General features: G+C 44.0%; 1 protein-coding gene across 1 annotated transcript; it reads right to left on the bottom strand.

The window, feature by feature from the left end:
* Positions 1–5,425: 5,425 nt before the first annotated feature.
* LOC120675549 (protein RADIALIS-like 3) lies at positions 5,426–6,861 on the bottom strand. The gene is made up of 2 exons (XM_039956749.1): positions 6,491–6,861; positions 5,426–5,713 (listed from the first exon to the last, which is right to left on the bottom strand). Exons 1-2 carry the CDS (start codon positions 6,759–6,761, stop codon positions 5,709–5,711), a joined length of 276 nt encoding a protein of 91 aa, XP_039812683.1. The 5' UTR covers positions 6,762–6,861; the 3' UTR covers positions 5,426–5,708.
* Between the last annotated feature and the right edge of the window lie 11,409 nt (positions 6,862–18,270).

The following is an 18,270-nucleotide window of genomic DNA, read 5'->3' as shown; positions in this document are numbered from 1 at the left end:
CAGGAGAAGCGGCGCTACTTATAGGGGGCCGGCCTGCAGTGTGGAGCCGGGGGAATAAGGCATCCGTGAGCCGGAGCACGGAGAGCCAGAATGAGTGTCGCCAAGAAGGAACAAAGATTTGTGATTTGGGTCCCAGGGAAGTGGGCGATATATCTCGGCAACCTTTTTATGGCTTCATCGGGGCTGTTTGGTTGTTGGGCTTAGCCTAGCCAGGCTTGGTTCTGTAGCCTGGGCAGTCCAAGACCGTCTAAATGGAGCCAGGCGTTGGTGTTTGGTTTGCTGGTATCTGAATGCAGGCCAAGTGTAGATTTTATTTGGTGTCCTGGCTAAGTGGGTGGCCTGTACATGTGGAGCAAGTGAAGCATGTTTGGTTGTTGTTGCAAAAGCGGGTGAGTCCACCGCTCGACCCGCAATGGTGCTCTTACCGCTCTTGGTCAAAATGAAGACGACTTCTGTCGGTGCGGTGAGTCGCGTTAAAATAACCGGCGTCCATTCCTCTCTCCCGGCTCCTCGTCTCTCTCGCCCTCCCCTGTCCGCTCTCCCCCGCCTGCCCCGCCTCCGACCGAATCCCTTCCCGTCGTTGGGGGATGGCCGGAGCTAGGCGGCGCCGCGTGAGCCGCAGTCCTTCTCCGACGGGTCTGAGGGCCCCTACTCCATCGAGCTCTTTCGAGATTAGCTCGCGGGCCCCGATGGAGGAGCAGACAGATCCATTCGAGTGCTGCTCGGCGACCCCTTGCGTCTGCTATGTCTTCTACAAGAGTCGGTGCTGGGCCACCACCGGCGCTGGAAGGTCGTCGAGGCCGGTGAGCGGCGGCACTGGTGCTTCGTCCGCGCCTGCGTCCCGTGACTCGACGGCATGTCGTGCAGCATCTGGCAGCGGTGGAGGCTCCGAGAACACCGGCAACAGCATCCGGTCGAAGAACCTTAGGTCAGAGCGTGCGCGAGCGCCAGAAGCAAGCAGCCGAGAGAGAGAGAGCTCGAGAAAGGGAGGAGGTGGTGGCCCCGAGTGAACAGTTCCTAGGGGGCGATAACCCTAGAGGAGCAACCTGGTTTATATACAGTGGCTCCCGGTTGCATAAGCGGAGACGCGCGCCTGTTAAGCGGAGCCTGGCCCGGCTTGTGCGACCGATTCGACCGCATAAGGATAGCCAGGCCACATGCCTCCATTTGCACAACGGGAGCCTGGCTCTAGGCAATGTACATGCAACCAAATATGGCCTCCTTGGTCTATTAGAGCCTGGTTGGGCTTTATGCACCCAACCAAACAGCCCCATCATCTCTTCCTGCATAGCTACCGGCTGCTAGCTAGATGGGTACACTCCTGGACAGTCAGGTCGTGTCGTGGCCCAACCCTGCCGAACTGTGCTGAATCCCTGGCAACTTGTGACTGGTCTGGCCAGGGGGCACCTGGGCACTCACGTGTGCACACTGGACACCACGTGAGAGCTCCTGTGCAGATTATTGTTTGCACCAGGCTGCTGATCGATTGTACACGTTATATGCCAAGCTTCTTCTTCACAGGAAAACTGTCTGATGTAGTAGTAGTGGCTCTATGTGTTGTCTATGTTGCTCGTAGTAACTTAGCTTGTAGTTGCCACAGGCTGGTTATATATCCCGTGCCACGGTTGTCCACTCTGTTCGCTTGACTATGGCTGGTGGCTGGTGTTGATTTGTTATGAAAGAAAAATACTACTAGCTGGCTGGTAGCTATTGACTGGTGCTGATTTGGTGTGAAAGAAAATTACTGCTGGCTGGTTAACTGACAAGCCAAAAAAATTACTACTCGGTGGTGCAGAGCAGGCGGGGCCATGCGAGAAACCAATCACGCCCTACATGACTGCACGAAGGTGTGTGGCTTTAAGTTCCGTTTTAGCGCCAATCCTAACACGGCTTTTTTGACTATTGGATCTCTATGCTTCTCACCGAGGACGATTGAAGTTTCTTATCAGAGTTTTCATTAATTTGGACTGAATTGCCACTTGCTGGTCGGAGGCTATCAAATCTTGTGGTTGATAGTACATAGACCTGTTTTTTGCTAATTAATATTGTGTTTCTCCTCTTTGCTAGATACAATAGCTATTGATTGCGACACCGAGTTAGTCAAAGTGATGATGTCTTGGCCCTACATGACTGATGGCAATGAAAGCCCTTTTCATGTTACTTAATAGAAATAAGTAGGTTTAGCGGGCACAAGAAAATGAATAATAAGGCTCCCGTGTAATAAATTTGGAATTATTTCCTCCACCGAGAGCACTAAGCAAGTTGGAATAATCTCCAAATAGCAAGTTGCAGAAGAGTATATTCCGTGACCAGAAAGAGGGCTCTCGTGTATTAGAATCTATATCTTCCCTTTTGATTTGCAAAGAGAATAATATCATATTGAAGGGTCGTCCATCCAGGATTCGAGCTCCGGTGTATTAAAATTTTCTTTGCCCCTTTTCCAAACTTTCAGCTCGGTATTCTGGATTCTGTGTACTGCCATATATGCTGATTGCTGAATCTAATTAATCTGATGTATACATTTCCCCATTTTGCACTATTCCTAAAGTAAATGAAGGAAAGGCAACTCGCGTGGCCTTGAACATTTTCTGCAGTTTGGTAGAGTTCAACGCCTCTAAGAACACATCACACATGTACAGGCTCAGAAATGTTTCAGATCAGTTGAGAAAGAACAAAATGACCAGCAAAATTAAGGAACAGCAGAAAGGAGCGATATGTAAATGTGGAAAATGACCATAGATTTGATTCATCTACACGTATCTACAACGTCAGGTTGAATCCTTACCCAAAGCACATAGGGCATCAAATTATATTAATTATGATGAGAGAGACACACTAAAAATAAACAAGAGCCTGGGGGCAAATGCTCGCCGAATCTATTCCTCGCGCGAGTGATTTTTTGTCGCCGTGTCGCAGAAGTGCTCGCCCCTCCCCTGTTCTTCTTCTACCTCGCGACAGGGGAGGGGGCGCTGCCCCAGCGAGCAAGGGGGGAGGGTGAGGGGGGCGGGAATGGGTGGTAGGTGGGCAGAGCGGCCGCCGGCGAGATCGCCAGCGGCCGGGGTGGTGGCAGGAGGCGGCAGAGCTTTAGGGTTTCGGGTTGCTGGGGGCTGGGGCGGGCTCCATGGCTGCCGAACTTAGAGGAGAGGGCCGGCCGCGCCGCCGGCCGGGCAGGGTAGGACCTCCGGTGGGCGGAGACCGGCGGCGGGGGCGAGAGAAGGCTGCAGCGGTGGTGGATCGACGGCGCGACGGCGAGATTGGTTAGCGTGGTGGTGGTGGAGGGCGGTGGCGGAGGCGGCGGAGGCCGCCGGAGCCGGAGAGGTGGTTGACGGCGGGGGCAGCCGGGGGTGCTCGCCTCTGCGATGGGTTGGTCTAATCTCGCATAGTGCGAGGAATAGACCCCCCCCCCCCCCCCCCCAAATGCTTGTTACAACTTGCTGCCGACCAGTTCAGTCCAGACTCCAGAGCCCCGATCCTTGGAGTGGGCGAGCGGCCATGTGATCGATCGTGAGACCTGCAGATTCTATTATTCCCTTTAATTTCCTTGACAAGTTGGTGTTGGTGCGTGCATCTCTCAACAGCCCAGCATGCATATATATACATTTTGTTTAGAAAAGGGAAATGTTAATTTGGAGAATCTCGCTATGTAATTTGCTTCATAGGTAGGTACAGTGGTACATAGTAAGTTTTCGTAGATGATTACTGGGATACCATATGCCAACCGGTGTGGTCACAACAGTTTAATTAGAAGAATCATGTACTTTTCTTCTCCAGCTTAATTGGTCCTAAAATTACTACTACCTCCGTCCCAGAAAATAGCTATTTCTAAATTTTCTTCTCGTCAAACATTTCAAACTTTGACTATAGATGGTAAAAAACCCATAAAGATTGATAACTTAAAAATAATATTAGAATATTTATAGTGAAATTAACTATCGTAACATGTAACCTTTTCTATCGTAATACTTTTCTATTGTAATCCTTTTCTATTTAAAAGTAACTATTTTTGAGATGTTATTGGACAAATATGAAAATATTTGACTTTGATCAGGTCTATACACCTAACCTTTATAACTTTTATTATCAATATTTTTCAGATATTTGTCTCGCAAAAAAATATTTTTCAGATATTTATTTTGAAAACTTAAAAATCCTATGCATATATTTACCCCAAGGACTATTAATATAATGTTATAAATTTTCTTGGATTATCAATATATTTCACAGAAATTAGTGGTCAAACTTGTATTTTGAGTGAGTATATCCAGAGGATAATGGAGTGCAAGACGAACCTTTGTTTTGTTTGCACTACTCAAGTCCGTGCATGTGCTAATATTCAATATTTATATACCTTTATAGAAAAAATGTCTCCAGTTTTGCATCAGTTACACTTGTAATAACTTACTCTTCTTTTGATAGAGAATATTTTAAACAATTACTTTTTTCAAAAAATTGTATAGAAGGGCACAGTTTGTCTGATGAGGTGCCCATAAAAGTATGGTATGTCTGCATGCATTTGTAGGATGAGTGTTATATTTTTTGAATTATTTGTTTAATTGTGTTTGGCTAATTTTATCCTTCTTTAAACTAAAATGAAAAAGTAGAAAGTTACTTCATTTGGTACCTCCAACAAGGTGTTATTTTAACCAAGAACAACTTAGCTAAGAGAAACTGCTCTGGGAGTAAAAAATGTTGCTTATGTGGTCTTAATGAAACAATTCAGCACCTCTTCTTTAATTGTCAACATGCTAAGACCATTTGGAGAGTTGTTCAGGTAGCTACTGGGTTAACCCTACCAAAATCAATGACGCATATGCTTAGGAATTGGTTAACGGGCATAAGCATGAATGAAAGAAATTCGATTATATTTTTGTTGGGACTGCACCTCTTATGTGGGTAATATGGTGTACACGTAACGATTTAATTTTTGAGAAAAAATATTTATCTCATTTATACAGACAGTCATCAGGGAAGCGTACTGACTGTAATTCTGGTCCCTGCTACAGCGTGAGGATACAAGAAAGACTGTCTGTTTGGCAAGCAAGGCATTGGAGGTCGTCACCTTGGATATCTTTCCCAAGAATGGATGGAGAAGCAATAATAAACTTTGCTTTTAATTCATTTAAGTCGTTTGTGTACTCTGCTCTCTATTTTATCAACTTGTGTGCTAAGAATTTTGTAAAAAATTGGCTGTGTGCGGCTGCAGAAGCCGAGACGTTTCCTTTTTCTAAAAAAAACTTTATTTGGTTATATTGCAATAAGGGAGGTTGTTTGTTGGCAATGGCCTTTTGCCCCTCATCATACGGTTCACACTCTGCTACTTTGTGTCAATAATATTAAAAACAACAAATATTGCAACTGGAGAGATCATATTCGCAGATATATGGCGTTCTTGGAGTGTGAAAATGTTGTGATGCAAGTGAATGCCTTAATAGTTCATACACAATATTTCAACTCATGAGAGGAACATTCATGAGGCATTTATATAATTCGATCCATATAGATCAAAAGCTGGACTTGGTACACAAGATTAAAGAGCAGCAGACCGGACATTAATCTCGATGTCCTAGCTAGCTTTGCCATTTCCATTCAACGCGCACACATGCACATATACATGCAAAATTTATAAATCTTTTTCTTCGAGGAGCACAGCTAGCCACTGTGCAATCCGTCCCCTTCTTCATTGAAGCTCAGATATATACTTCAAGCCTTCAACCTATAGCCACATTGTAAGGCTCATGAGAATTCCGAAGATCAATATGAAATTATGAATTGTGTATATATATACTAAAAAAACAGACATGCATAAATGAATACATGACTTTTTCATTTCTTTTTCATGAACACTGTTTACTCAATATTTTTTTAATTGCGGGTGGGAACTTTTTGTGCATATTTTGCGTCACAGGTGAATCTAGTATGATGATGCTTGTGGCCATTTCATATTCCATTGTTCCCCAGCATGATGATATGGCTGATGATAACATAGTATATTCTGTGAAGTACTAGACCGGCCACGAACAGATGTGTCTCTCGAGGCAGAGCACGTACTAAACCATAGTACTAGTCAATTAGCAGCCCTAAACCAAACTAAATTAAAGTTGCCAACTTGACATCTCGTACCAATCTACCATCAGAATTAACAGCATGGACGGTCATCTGAAACAATATAAAACATTATCACAGCGACGCCAGTGGCGTGCATGATGACATAATGCAGTTTTTTTAAGCAGCCATAATGCGATTTAATTATGACTAATCTCGTGGTATTTGCCGTTTCAAGCATATGCACGAACTGACTGTTTGGTGTTCAAGGATCAGATCTCATGTGGCGCAGCAGCTATCTATATATACAGCTCTACTAGTTGACATCAGGAATGGTTATTAAATATATACTATACATGGCATGTTGGCTGTTGCATGCTCCAAACTAATAATAGGAAGGGCAAGCAATTAACGGGGGTCAGGGACGGCGGGGCATGATGGTTGTTACCTCGCTGCAGCGTCCGCGGCGGCGGCGCGGCGGCGTACCAGTGGAACGGCACCCTGCCGGACTCGATCTGCGCGACGTCGCGGACGAGCAGCTGGTAGTGGCGGCGCACCTCCTCGACGGACTTGGTGCCGCCCATGTAGCGCGCCACGTTGTGCCACCGGTCCGGGGTGTCCGTGTCGTACACCGCCAGGGCGCGCTCGAACATCTTGTCCTCCCCCCGCGTCCACTCGGACGACGACGAAGAGCCCAGCTTGGTCGAGTTGGACGCCATGGCAGCAGGGTCCTTGATTGTCTCCCTCGGAGGTGTGTGCGTCTAGTCTAGCTAGTGATGTAACTGGTGGAGGGAAAGGAAGTTTTGAAATGGTTGCGATGGAAGGCCCAGAGTTGTGAGGGTTCAATTTATAGGATCCGTGGGGCTGGGTTTGGGGCCAAGTGGCCGACCTCTGTTTCCCACTGGCAAAAGAACCGGGCATCACACGTAGGAAAAAAAAGGAGAAGTAAATGGTAGCCGTCATTCAATGGCCTCACATATATGTCACTTTGACTGTCGTCTTTGTATATGTACTATAATCATCATTGCATACAGGAAGAAGTGGAAACCAACTAAAACAATAAGAGGATACATGTCAAACATTAAAAATATCATAAATCGTAAATTGCATACAGTTATCTTGCATTGCTCTGTAATAACCATATATATAGTTCTTCACAGAGTAACTTGTGGGTTGCAAGAACTGACTATACAATGTAGCATGTAAGTTTTCAAAATATTTAAAATAGTTTAAATGATTTCTACAGGGTTTTCATGATTTTCTAGGTCTCTTAGCATCTGTAGAGATGTTTCCCAATCTATGCATAAAAATTATCATGTTCTAACAAACTTGATTGATGTTATTAGTTTATTGGAATTAAAACATAATTAAACCTTATGAAATTTCGGAGTTTTATAGCTTTTTTTGGCCTATTGTTCATGATTTGTTTGGATTCTCTAGAAATATTAAATTATCTTTTGACAGTTCACATATCTATTCAATTCTCTAGACAATTCCTTCAAATATATTGGTCTAGTTCTTGATTGTGTTAAGTGTGGCTTATGTCCTGTTTGGATCTACTAGAGTTAATTGTTAGCTAAGATTTGTTGGGTGTAGGCAGCTAGCTTGATAGTTGTTAGTTCGCTAGCTGAGAGTTGTCAGCCGAGAATTATTAGTAGGTTCTGTCTGGATCAGTCAAAGCTAAAATTAGCTGTATATAGCTCGAGCTGTGTGGATCCAAACATGCTCTAAACCCGGATGATTTAATTTCACTTGTTGGCTTGTCCATTGTTGTTTGGAAGAGCCTTCATTTAGTTGCTGGATGGTATTCCATCACTGTTCGACCTTTGGTTTCCTGATTCCTACGTGGAATCAAACTGTATATCCAATAAAAAATTATTAGATCCCACTGAAAGTTTGAATTTTCAAAATCACGAGATGCTCCGTGCATGATGCCTCAACTGTTCCCAACAGTTCGATTCACATCAATTCAGTAGAAGATAAATAAAGAAAAGAAAAGAAAAGGAAAAATGCCAATGGCCTTTCCAGGCCGGTAGATATGGTAAATCGGAATCCCCTCAGAAAGCCTGGACTGCGGTTGGTAGATGCCACGGCCAACTTGGTGATGGAAAAGGTTCTCGCGGGCACGGCCCGTCGGCGCCCTGCCTAAATTCTGCGTCTTCCGGGGACAAGGGAGAAAGGCGCCCGCGATCGGGAATCTCATCGGCAGGGAATCCTCGCAAGGGAAAAGGCGCGGCGTGCGTGCGTGCGCCGGGGATCGGAATCCCTTCTCCCTGGAGATGGAGACCTGAAAGGCACCTGACGTCGACGTCGGGGGCTCCTGCCCTGGGCCTAATGCTGTGATTAGCTCACACCACGAAGCTTCAGCATACTGTCTTTCGCCAGAATCACACAAGTTGATGTAATAGAACCTGTTTAAAATAGATTCTGCTTTCTCCCAATCCATGGTGAGCGTGGTGGCGCTGACAGTTAATGAAATGGAGAGAATTTTAATTTGTGGGCTGCAAGAATTTCAAAGAAAATTATTTCGATCTTTAAATATCTCTTTCCGACAGGGATTGGTAGGGAATAATTTGGTATCTTGGTATAACCTAGTTGCTAGAATAGCTCAAGTAAGATTGAATGAGAGGGAAGATGTCTTTAAATGCGATTTACACCAAAGTGGAATCTTCTCTGTCCATTCAATGTATAATGCTTTAATTTGCGATGGTCATGTAAGGCAGAATAGGATTTTGTGGAATGCAAAGATCCCCCTTAAAATTAAGATTTTCATGTGGTACTTGCATAGAGGAGTTGTGCTAACTAAAGACAATCTAGCTAGGCGTAATTGGAATGGTAGCAAGAAATGTGTCTTTTGTTCACATAATGAAACTATCCAACACCTATTCTTCGATTGTCATTTTGCAAAATTTCTTTGGAGAGTGGTACAATTCACGTTTGGCGTTGTACCACCAACGAGTGTTGCTCAATTCTATAATGATTGGCTACTTCACTTTGACTGTAAATCTAAATCACAATTATTATGTGGAGTTTCTGTGTTTTGCTGGGCTCTATGGTTGAGCAGAAATGATACTGTTTTTGACAAATCTCCGATGAAAACTTATATGCAGGTATTGTTCAGGGCCACACATTGGCTTCGGATGTGGTCGCTGCTACAAAAGTGTGAAGAAGACACCAACTTGTTGAAGGATGCATGCCGATCACTAGAGACAACGGTTATGTGAATTTTCGCCAACTATGGATGGAGTTTTAGCAATAGAATTGCTGCTTAATAAATTCCCATGTGAACTTTGTTGGTGTCTCCTATTTTCTTTTGTAAATATTATGAGTGTGTTTGCAGACGGAGGTGCTGCAGTTTGATGTAATGACTGGGCTGTAGCCTCTTGGAGGTCAAGGCCGGGACGTTTTCTTTTCCCATCATCTAAAAAAAATTATTTCGATCTCCAGGGGAATCTTGAAAAACACCCTATTTTCAAGCTAGAATTTATTTGTAGAATCCCCTTTCTTTCTTTCTTTTTTAAAAAAAGAAAGAAGAGAAACACGCCATCCTAACCCTCTAGATCAAAGTATCAGGCGATTGAAAAACTGCAACTAGAGGCCCTTTCCCATTCGGCGACTTGTCACCTTGCTAATGGTTTGGGTTGAAATGGGTTTAATGGATTGAGTTTTGATATGGATTGTGTTTGAATGGATTCAAATGGATTATTTTATCTAATGTGGTGGGATGGAGTGGGTTCTATATAAATATGAATTGGAGTGGATTGAGGTGGGCTGAAATAGATTCTTTATTCAAAACAGTATGATTATATATAAATGTCGGTCCCGTAAGAGTCGGATCTTAAAAATAAAACATCGCGTTCACATTATAAAATTTTATCAAAATTGACTGAAATTTGTTGGAGATGACTGAGTATGACTAGCAGCTACTTTATGCAAAGAAGTGTGGCTAGAATTACACGTGAGTCCCACGTCAAGAGCCGGATCCTAGAAATAATATCTCGCGTTCACACTATAAAGTTTTATCAAACTTGACTGAAATTTATTGGAGATGACTCAGTATGACTAGAAGCTACTCTGTGCAAAGCAGCGTGGTTTGAATTACACGTGGGTCCCATGTCAAGAGCCGGACCCTAAAAATAAAACCTCGCGTTCACACTATAAAATTTTATCGAAATTGACTAAAATTTATTGGAGATGGTTCGGTATAACTAGCAGCTACTCTGTGCAAAGCAACGTGGCTAGAATTACACGTGAGTCCCACGTCAAGAGCCAGACCCTAAAAATAAAACCTCGCGTTCACACTATAAATTTTATCGAAATTGATTGAAATTTGTTGGAGATGACTCGGTATGACTAGCAGCTATTTTGTGCAAAGCAGTGTGGCTAGAATTATACGTGGGTCCCACGTCAAGAGCCGGACCCTAGAAATAAAACATCGCGTTCACACTATAAAATTTTATCAAAATTGACTGAAATTTGTTGGAGATGACTCGGTATAACTGCCAGTTACTCTGTGGAAAAAGGTGTGGCAAAATCTATACTATAATTTATTTTTTGAGAAATGGGTTCTTATTGGGTTCTAACTATAGTTTGGCTAATAGTTTATTATATCATGAGCAGAAATATTTGGGTTGGATTGGTTTATGGTGATGGTGGTTTGGAGTGGTGTGAATAATATTAATTTTCCTAATGAGAATGGATTAGTGTGGGTATAGTTTGATTTCCAACCCATTTGCAGGGTGAGCGACTTGTCAAACAAACCCCGCTCCTAGATTGAGGAAAACCACATGCATGCACGACGATGCAAGTGAAATCCAGAACATATGCCGCCGCCGGCCAGAGGCCACCGTCACTGATCCCTGCCTCTAAATGGTATCACCATCTTTTTTAAATAGAACTGCGCAGATTGGCCTCAACGCAGCTAATCATGTCTCCTGGTGATTGTTTGTTCTTCGTTTCACGTGTCAATGTCGGCCATGCATGGCCCGTGGCTTCATGACCACGCACAGGCCTGACCGTGCCAGCTGAGAAAACAGTGCACCTGTGCTACTGGGGAAGTTTCGGAGCGGTTTACTAGGATGATTATGGATGTTTGAGAAATGTTGTGGTTACCTGTTTCTGATGTCAGACCATCTCAATCTGTGGGCGAAAACAATAGGTTCTGGTATTCCTGTCCCTCCGTTGGCAGATGGCAGGGGAGAAAGATGCAAACAAGATTCTTAATATAGGTTGGTTTTTGGTTCTTTTTTTTTTCTGAAGAAAGCAAAGGTTGGTTTTGAGTTCCAGATGTAGTGCTGAGCTTCTTTTTTCTTTAATTATCCCTTAGCGAGAACATCAAAATTTGATCATGTAATGTAATTTCTAGTTCTTCTGTCATCTTTTGTCTCTTTGGGCTTAGAGTCTGTGCAACATCTTTTCTACATATCCCTTAAAAAGAATAGGTGGAATTTGAATTTGTGTCCTAATCATCTATTGATGCGTGCATGTTGCGATAGCCCAATGCTAGAACGTAGTGTCCGTTAGGCAAGGCGGAGAGCCAAGAGGACATCACGGCCGAGCCCATGCGGGACAAAAGGCGTCGATTGATCTATAAAGTCTGCATATGCCTAACTAGCTCCAGCACAGAATTTTAACCATGCTAAGTTGACATAGCTATATGTATTCTTCTGAAAAACAACAGCTGCAGGGAACTGGTTCACTGACACGTGGGACCGTTTGTTATTGGGCCCACGCGTTAGGGACGAGTCCCCGCAGTAATTTCAGAGAAGACTCGTATATTCTTCTGGGTCTATAGATGTCAAAACATTGTTTGATATACATGAAAGTAAAGAACCATTTGTCGGAAAAGACGTACTCCCTCCGTTCCAAATTATAAGTCATTCCAAGAATTTTGGAGAGTCAAAGTTTTTCAAATTTGACCAAATTTATATAGCAAGATAATAATATTTATGATACCAATTAAGTATCATTAGATTCTTTGTTAGCTATATTTTCATAGTATACCTATTTGATGTCATAAATCTTTATGTTTCTCTCTATAATTTTGGTCAAATTTTGAGATGGTTTGACTCTTCAAGATTCTTGGAATTACTTATAATTTGGAACGGAGGGAGTAAACAACATGCTATTTCTTTTTTTTTCAAAAAATGGTAATTGGGTTTACTGTATCAGTTCCCGAAAAAGCTGTGCCTTTTGCGTCCTTATCTTCTTGAGTAAATCCTGCACCCCAAATAATGATATTCTATATTATTAAATCAATCTGGTGCAGATTATACTACAGCAGCCTCAACTTGCAGGCTAATGCAAGAATCTGTAGCTGAACTCTTTCCCTGGAGCTACAACACAGGATTCTACTCCTGCGAAGAGCTTGGCATTACTTGGAAGAATCTACGAAAGGAAAAGCAGTAATACTTTTCGGCACCGCAAAACTGCTAATCTACAGTAGTGCTAACGTACTGGTAAAGAACCAATTCTTCCACAACCAAGCTACATTAATTATGAGGGCAAATGGCAAGCATCACCACTTGTCTTGAATTACTCGGCACCAAAAGGGCAAAACAATAGTAGGCTGGGCATGCAGCAAGTGACTGAGAATAGTCTAGAAGTAAGGCCAGCCTCAGTGGAAAGTATCATCGCATGACCCAGTTACCAAGAATACCACATCAGCTTGACACTGGAATGACAGTCACTCTCGGTGCACAATATCATGACACAATTTTATAGACAACTTACATCATTAAATAATGCAATGGTTGTGTGATCAAGCATGTCATGACTCAACGAAGACCGACCTCACTGGGAGTGTCATCCACATGTCATGGCTTGACAACCGCGCCATGAGAGGGTCATGGTGATGATCTGGGTCATCTCTCCTCTTAATTCTGTTGCCAAAACAACAATTTTGCTGATGTGTCTGTTGGAACTTTTTTTCGGTGGTCAAAACGCAGATAAGATGAGAAAACAGGAAAGGATGAGAACTCCGAAAGAGGCCTGTTTCGCGCCCTGATCGGAGCCCAACCGGCCCATGGTTGTGACCCCAGGTTACCCATCGCCACATTAAAAGGGGGCCGACACCTTTTGCAGAGAGGTGAAAAACCTAGCCAAAAATAAACCCTAGCCCCTCTACAGCCTCCCGATCACTGGCGGTGCTGGAGTCATCTGAAGGTCACTGCCAGCTCGCCGCCGTCGTTCCTGGGCAGTGCCGCTGGAGACCAGGAAGGCGCCGCTACCCGCGACGACCATCACCGGCTCCGGGAATGACTCTGAGAACGACTACTTCGGCTACATCGCTCTCTTCCCCAACCAAGATGGCCGGAGCTTCAAGCACGCTAGCGCTTCCGCTCCTTCCCGGTCTAGATCTACAATTCACTCACATTATTTTAGTTGTGCTCATGATGTATTAGGTGCTAGATCCTGGATAAGCAAGTACTAGGTCAAGTTTTATTCCTACATTTGGTATCATTCGTCTAAGCACCTAACCGTGAGCCATAAGAATCTGTAGATCTAGTCAAGTTTTAGATCTTGGTTGGTTTAGTTCTTAGTTCAAGTTCTAAATCTCGGTTTCAAGTTTTAGTTCATGTTTTAGTTTAGATCTATAAGTTCTAAGCCTAGATCTCACATGAACACACTTAGATCTGAGAAAGAAATAAGAGGAATGAATAGAAACACCTCAGATCCATGAGCCCCACCCATTAGAAACTCCAAATTCCCACCAGAACTCAGATCCACGACAAAAGAGAAAGAGCACCCACAGCGGCACCCGGTTTTCCGCTAGAGTTCAACGTACTAGCCGGGTGCACGCATGGGCTGCGTCATGAGACCGCACGGGGCCTCAAAGCTCCCACGGTGGCGCACCATAAGATCGATGGGGCACTGAGCCTTCCACAACACAAACAAAAAAAACAGAAGAAGAAGAAGAAGGCTGCTTTTCCCGTCATGAGGAGCACTCAGAGGACCGCTCGAAGGCGGCGCATACAACCAAGTGTGTGCGCCTCTGGCGAGGGGCCCTAGAGTGCTCGGCGGGTCACAGATTAAGGCAGGTGCCGCCATGAGGCCGCGCTGCAGCGCGCAAGGGGTGGTGCTACCGCGGCCACTTTGGTCGCGCTAGAGAGCCGAGCACCAAGCGCGCATAAGGGCCGGCGGAGGCACTACACTGGCGGGCCGCGTTACACTCATGGAGCCAAGAGGCCGCGGCGGGTGTGCCAAGAGGCCGCGTTACACTCACGGAGCCAAGTTGTGTACATGCTCCTCCACCAGTTCATGATGTGGTTCGGTGCCTTTTGTTCTTCAATGGAGGTGTTGCACACCCCCACACTTCTTTCAAGCTATACCTGTTATTTATTCAAAAACAAAAACAAGTGAAAACAAGGACTCTTCTGGTGGGAAACACCAGAGAGTCAAATTTATTGGACTCGAATTTTACAAGTTTTATTATTATTATTAATTAATTATTTTTTCGACAAGTTTGAAATTTTTAGATTGAATCACTAAATTGCAGAAATTCAATCAAGTCAATTTCTTCTAACTTTTCTGGTTAAAGGAAGATTTTTAAACGATGGCCATTTACCTTGAATATGTTACCGTCATCACTTTGGAGCATGATGGCACCATGTGGAGAGGTCTCGACCACCTTGAATGGCCCTTACCATTTACTTCGAAGTTTTCCATGACCAAAGAGTTTTACCCTGATCACCAAAACCTTATCTCCCGGTTTGAACTCTTTGTGTTTGATTCTCTTGTCATGCCACCTCTTTGTTCTTTCTTTGTAAATCTTGGAGCTGTGGTATGCATTTTCTCTCCATTCCTCTAGCTCAGATATTTTCATTTGCCTCTTCTTGCCAGCTAGGTGGAGGTCCATATTCCACTTCTTGATGGCCCAATGGGCTCTGAACTCCAACTCCACAGGTAGATGGCATGTTTTTCCATACACTAGCTGGTACGGTGACATGCCTATGGGCATCTTGTAAGCTGTTCGGTATGCCCATAGTGCATCATGCAGTTTGTTCTTCCAATTCTTCCCCATCTCATCCACGGTCTTCTGCAGAATGTTCTTTATCTGTTTGTTTGATGTTTCAGCTTGACCGTTTGTTTGGGGATGGTATGGAGTTGCAACATTGTGCTTAACTCCATGTTCAGCCAGGAACTGTTGAAAGGTCTTGTCAATGAAGTGTGACCCTCCGTCACTTATGACCATTCGGGGTGTTCCAAATCTTGGGAATATCACTTCTTGGAACACCTCTTTGGAGTGCTTGGCATCGTTAGATCGGTAGGGAAGTGCTTCAACCCACTTGGACACATAGTCCACAGCTACCAAAATATATTCAGCATCTCCAGACTTTGGGAATGGTCCCATGAAGTCTACCCCCCAGACGTCAAACAACTCCACTTGGAGGTTGTTCATGAGTGGCATTGCATCCCATGTGTTGATGCTTCCATATTTCTGGCATCTAGCACATCTTCTGACAAATTCTTTTGCATCTTGGTACATCGTTGGCCAGAAGAATCTACTCTGCCAGATCTTGGCATGTGTACGGAATGCTCCGTAGTGTCCTCCATAGGGCGATGCATGACATCTTTCTATGATATTTGTGGCTTCAACAGTTGGGACACATCTCCTCAACAACCCATCGGCACAGACTCGATAGAGGTACGGGTCGTCCCACAGGTGGGAATGGCTTAGATGCTTGAGTTTTCTCTTGTCCTGCCCTAGTGCAACATATCCTGCAACCAAATAGTTGACAATATTTGCGTACCACGGATTCGAGTCCGTTACCTTGAGGAGAGTGTCGTCCCTAACATAATCGTTAATGGGTAACTCATGTGTGTCTCTATGATGAAGCTTAGACAAGTGATTGGCTACCGAGTTCTCTACTCCTTTCTTATCTCTTATTTCTATGTCAAACTCTTGGAGCAGAAGAATCCATCGAATGAGCCGAGGTTTAGCGTCTTTCTTAGTGAGGAGGTATTTGAGTGCAGCACGGTCTGTATAAACAATTATCTTTGCCCCCACTAAGTAAGATCTAAACTTGTCTATTACAAAGACCACCGCCAACAACTCCTTCTCAGTTGTGGCATAGTTTAGCTATGCCCCGGATAAAGTCTTGCTAGCGTAGGATATAGCATAATGCTTTTTATCCTTTGTTTGGCCTAAAACGGCCCCGACAGCAAAGTCGCTAGCATCGCACATGATTTAAAAGGGCAACTTCCAGTCAGGTGACTGGATGATTGGGGCTGTAATGAGTGCCTTTTCAAGATTTGAAAGGCTTCATGGCACTCATTGTTAAAGATGAAAGGTGCATCTTTAGCCAAAAGGCTTGTCAGGGGTCTAGCGATTTGAGAAAAGTCTTTGATGAAATGCCTATAGAACCCTGCATGGCCTAAAAAGCTACGAATGCCTTTCACATTCGTGGGAGGTGGAAGTTGTTCAATGACCTCAATCTTTACTTGGTCCACCTCTATCCCATGAGCAGACACTTTGTGTCCAAGCACTATCCCTTCCTGAACTATGAAATGGCATTTCTCCCAGTTCAGGACTAAGTGCTTTTCTTCGCACTGTTGTAAGACTTTTTCTAAATTCTCCAGACAATCTATGAAGGTTTTGCCATAGACGGTAAAATCATCCATGAACACCTCCATGATTTTCTCGATCATGTCGAAGAAGATAGACATCATGCACCGTTGGAAGGAAGCTGGAGCATTGCATAATCCGAACGACATGCGTCAGTATGCGTATGTTCCATACGGGCATGTAAATGTAGTCTTACTTTGGTCGTCGGGGTGGATCGGGATTTGATGATACCCAGAGTACCCGTCAAGGAAACAAAAGAAGGAATGGTTTGTGAGGCATTCTAACATTTCGTCAATGAACGGCAACGGGAAATGATCCTTCTTGGTGGCCTTGTTGAGTTTCCGGTAATCTATACACATCCGCCACCCCGTGACAGTCCGTTGAGGGATAAGTTCATTCTTTTCATTCTCAACGACTGTCATTCCTCCCTTCTTTGGTACAACCTGGACCGGGCTAACCCACTTGCTATGTGGCACGGGATAGATAATCCTGGCGTGCAAGAGTTTCATGACCTCTTTCTTAACAACCTCGCGCATAGCGTTGTTAAGTCTCCTTTGTGGTTCCCTTGATGGTGAAGAGTCAGGATCGATAGGGATTCTATGAGTGCAGAGAGTGGGACTAATCCCTTTGAGGTCTTCGAGCGAGTAACCTATGGCCGCTTTATGTCTTTCTAGGATAGAGACAAGTTTTCGGGTTTCTTCTTGGGAGAGCTTGTCGCTTATGATGACAGGAGTTTCACGGTTATCATCTAGATAGACATATCTTAGGCCAGAAGGAAGGGGTTTGAGCTCGATTGAGGGTTCTGATGGTACCTCGGTTTGATCTAGCTCAATGGGCTCTGCCAGCTCTTCTTCTTCTTCAATGAAGTTTTCAATGTCTAGAGCTGGTTCAGCCATGTTTTCTAGGTAAGCCATCATGACATTCTCCATAGGGTCTCGTTTGGGTTTAGGCTCCATTATCGCATTGTTTGAGCGTGAAAGTGGGACAGCGATAGGAGAACTTCCCAATTTCACATTCAAGAGACCTTGTTTTGGTCTTTCCTGAAAGAGTGTCCCTAAGGGTAAACTAATCAAGAGGGACATTTCCGAGATGTCATAGATATGAAAATCCAGACGATACTCAGAATCTCTTATGCGCAAAGGAATCGACCTTATGATCCCATAGCTTTCAAGAATGATTCCTAAAGGAATTTTTAAAAGCTTATGAGATGGGATCACAGACTCGTTGGGGCAAAGCTTTTCAGCTAAGACTTTTGGAATAATATTCATCCCAACGGTCTAATAGTATTGAGCCTCTAAGATTGTTTCTTTAAGGACGCAAGGTAGAACATTAGATGGGGCGATGATTCGGGCTACCTCGGTGGATAACTCTGCTTCTACTGACCATTCATGACTCATGATGGCCGAGTGTAACACCCGGTTTATAAAAGGACAAACCGAGCAATCATATACGTGCCAGGATCAAGTCACACGTATATACAACAAAATGAACAGTATATCACAGCACATATCACGTAAAAGATATAATAAAGCGAATACGAATGTTATTTATTACATTGATGACAAAAACGTCTGATACAGCGGAAGCGATACGAAAAGAACTCTCCGAAACTGAGCAGGGCGCCACAGGGACGTCGACTGGGAGATGAACACCTAGAAGTC

The sequence above is a fragment of the Panicum virgatum genome, chromosome 5N (genome assembly GCF_016808335.1).
Source record: "Panicum virgatum strain AP13 chromosome 5N, P.virgatum_v5, whole genome shotgun sequence".
NCBI lineage: Eukaryota > Viridiplantae > Streptophyta > Magnoliopsida > Poales > Poaceae > Panicum > Panicum virgatum.
The sequence above is the reverse complement of the archived record's forward strand: the minus strand, read 5'-3'. Positions and strand labels throughout refer to the sequence as shown.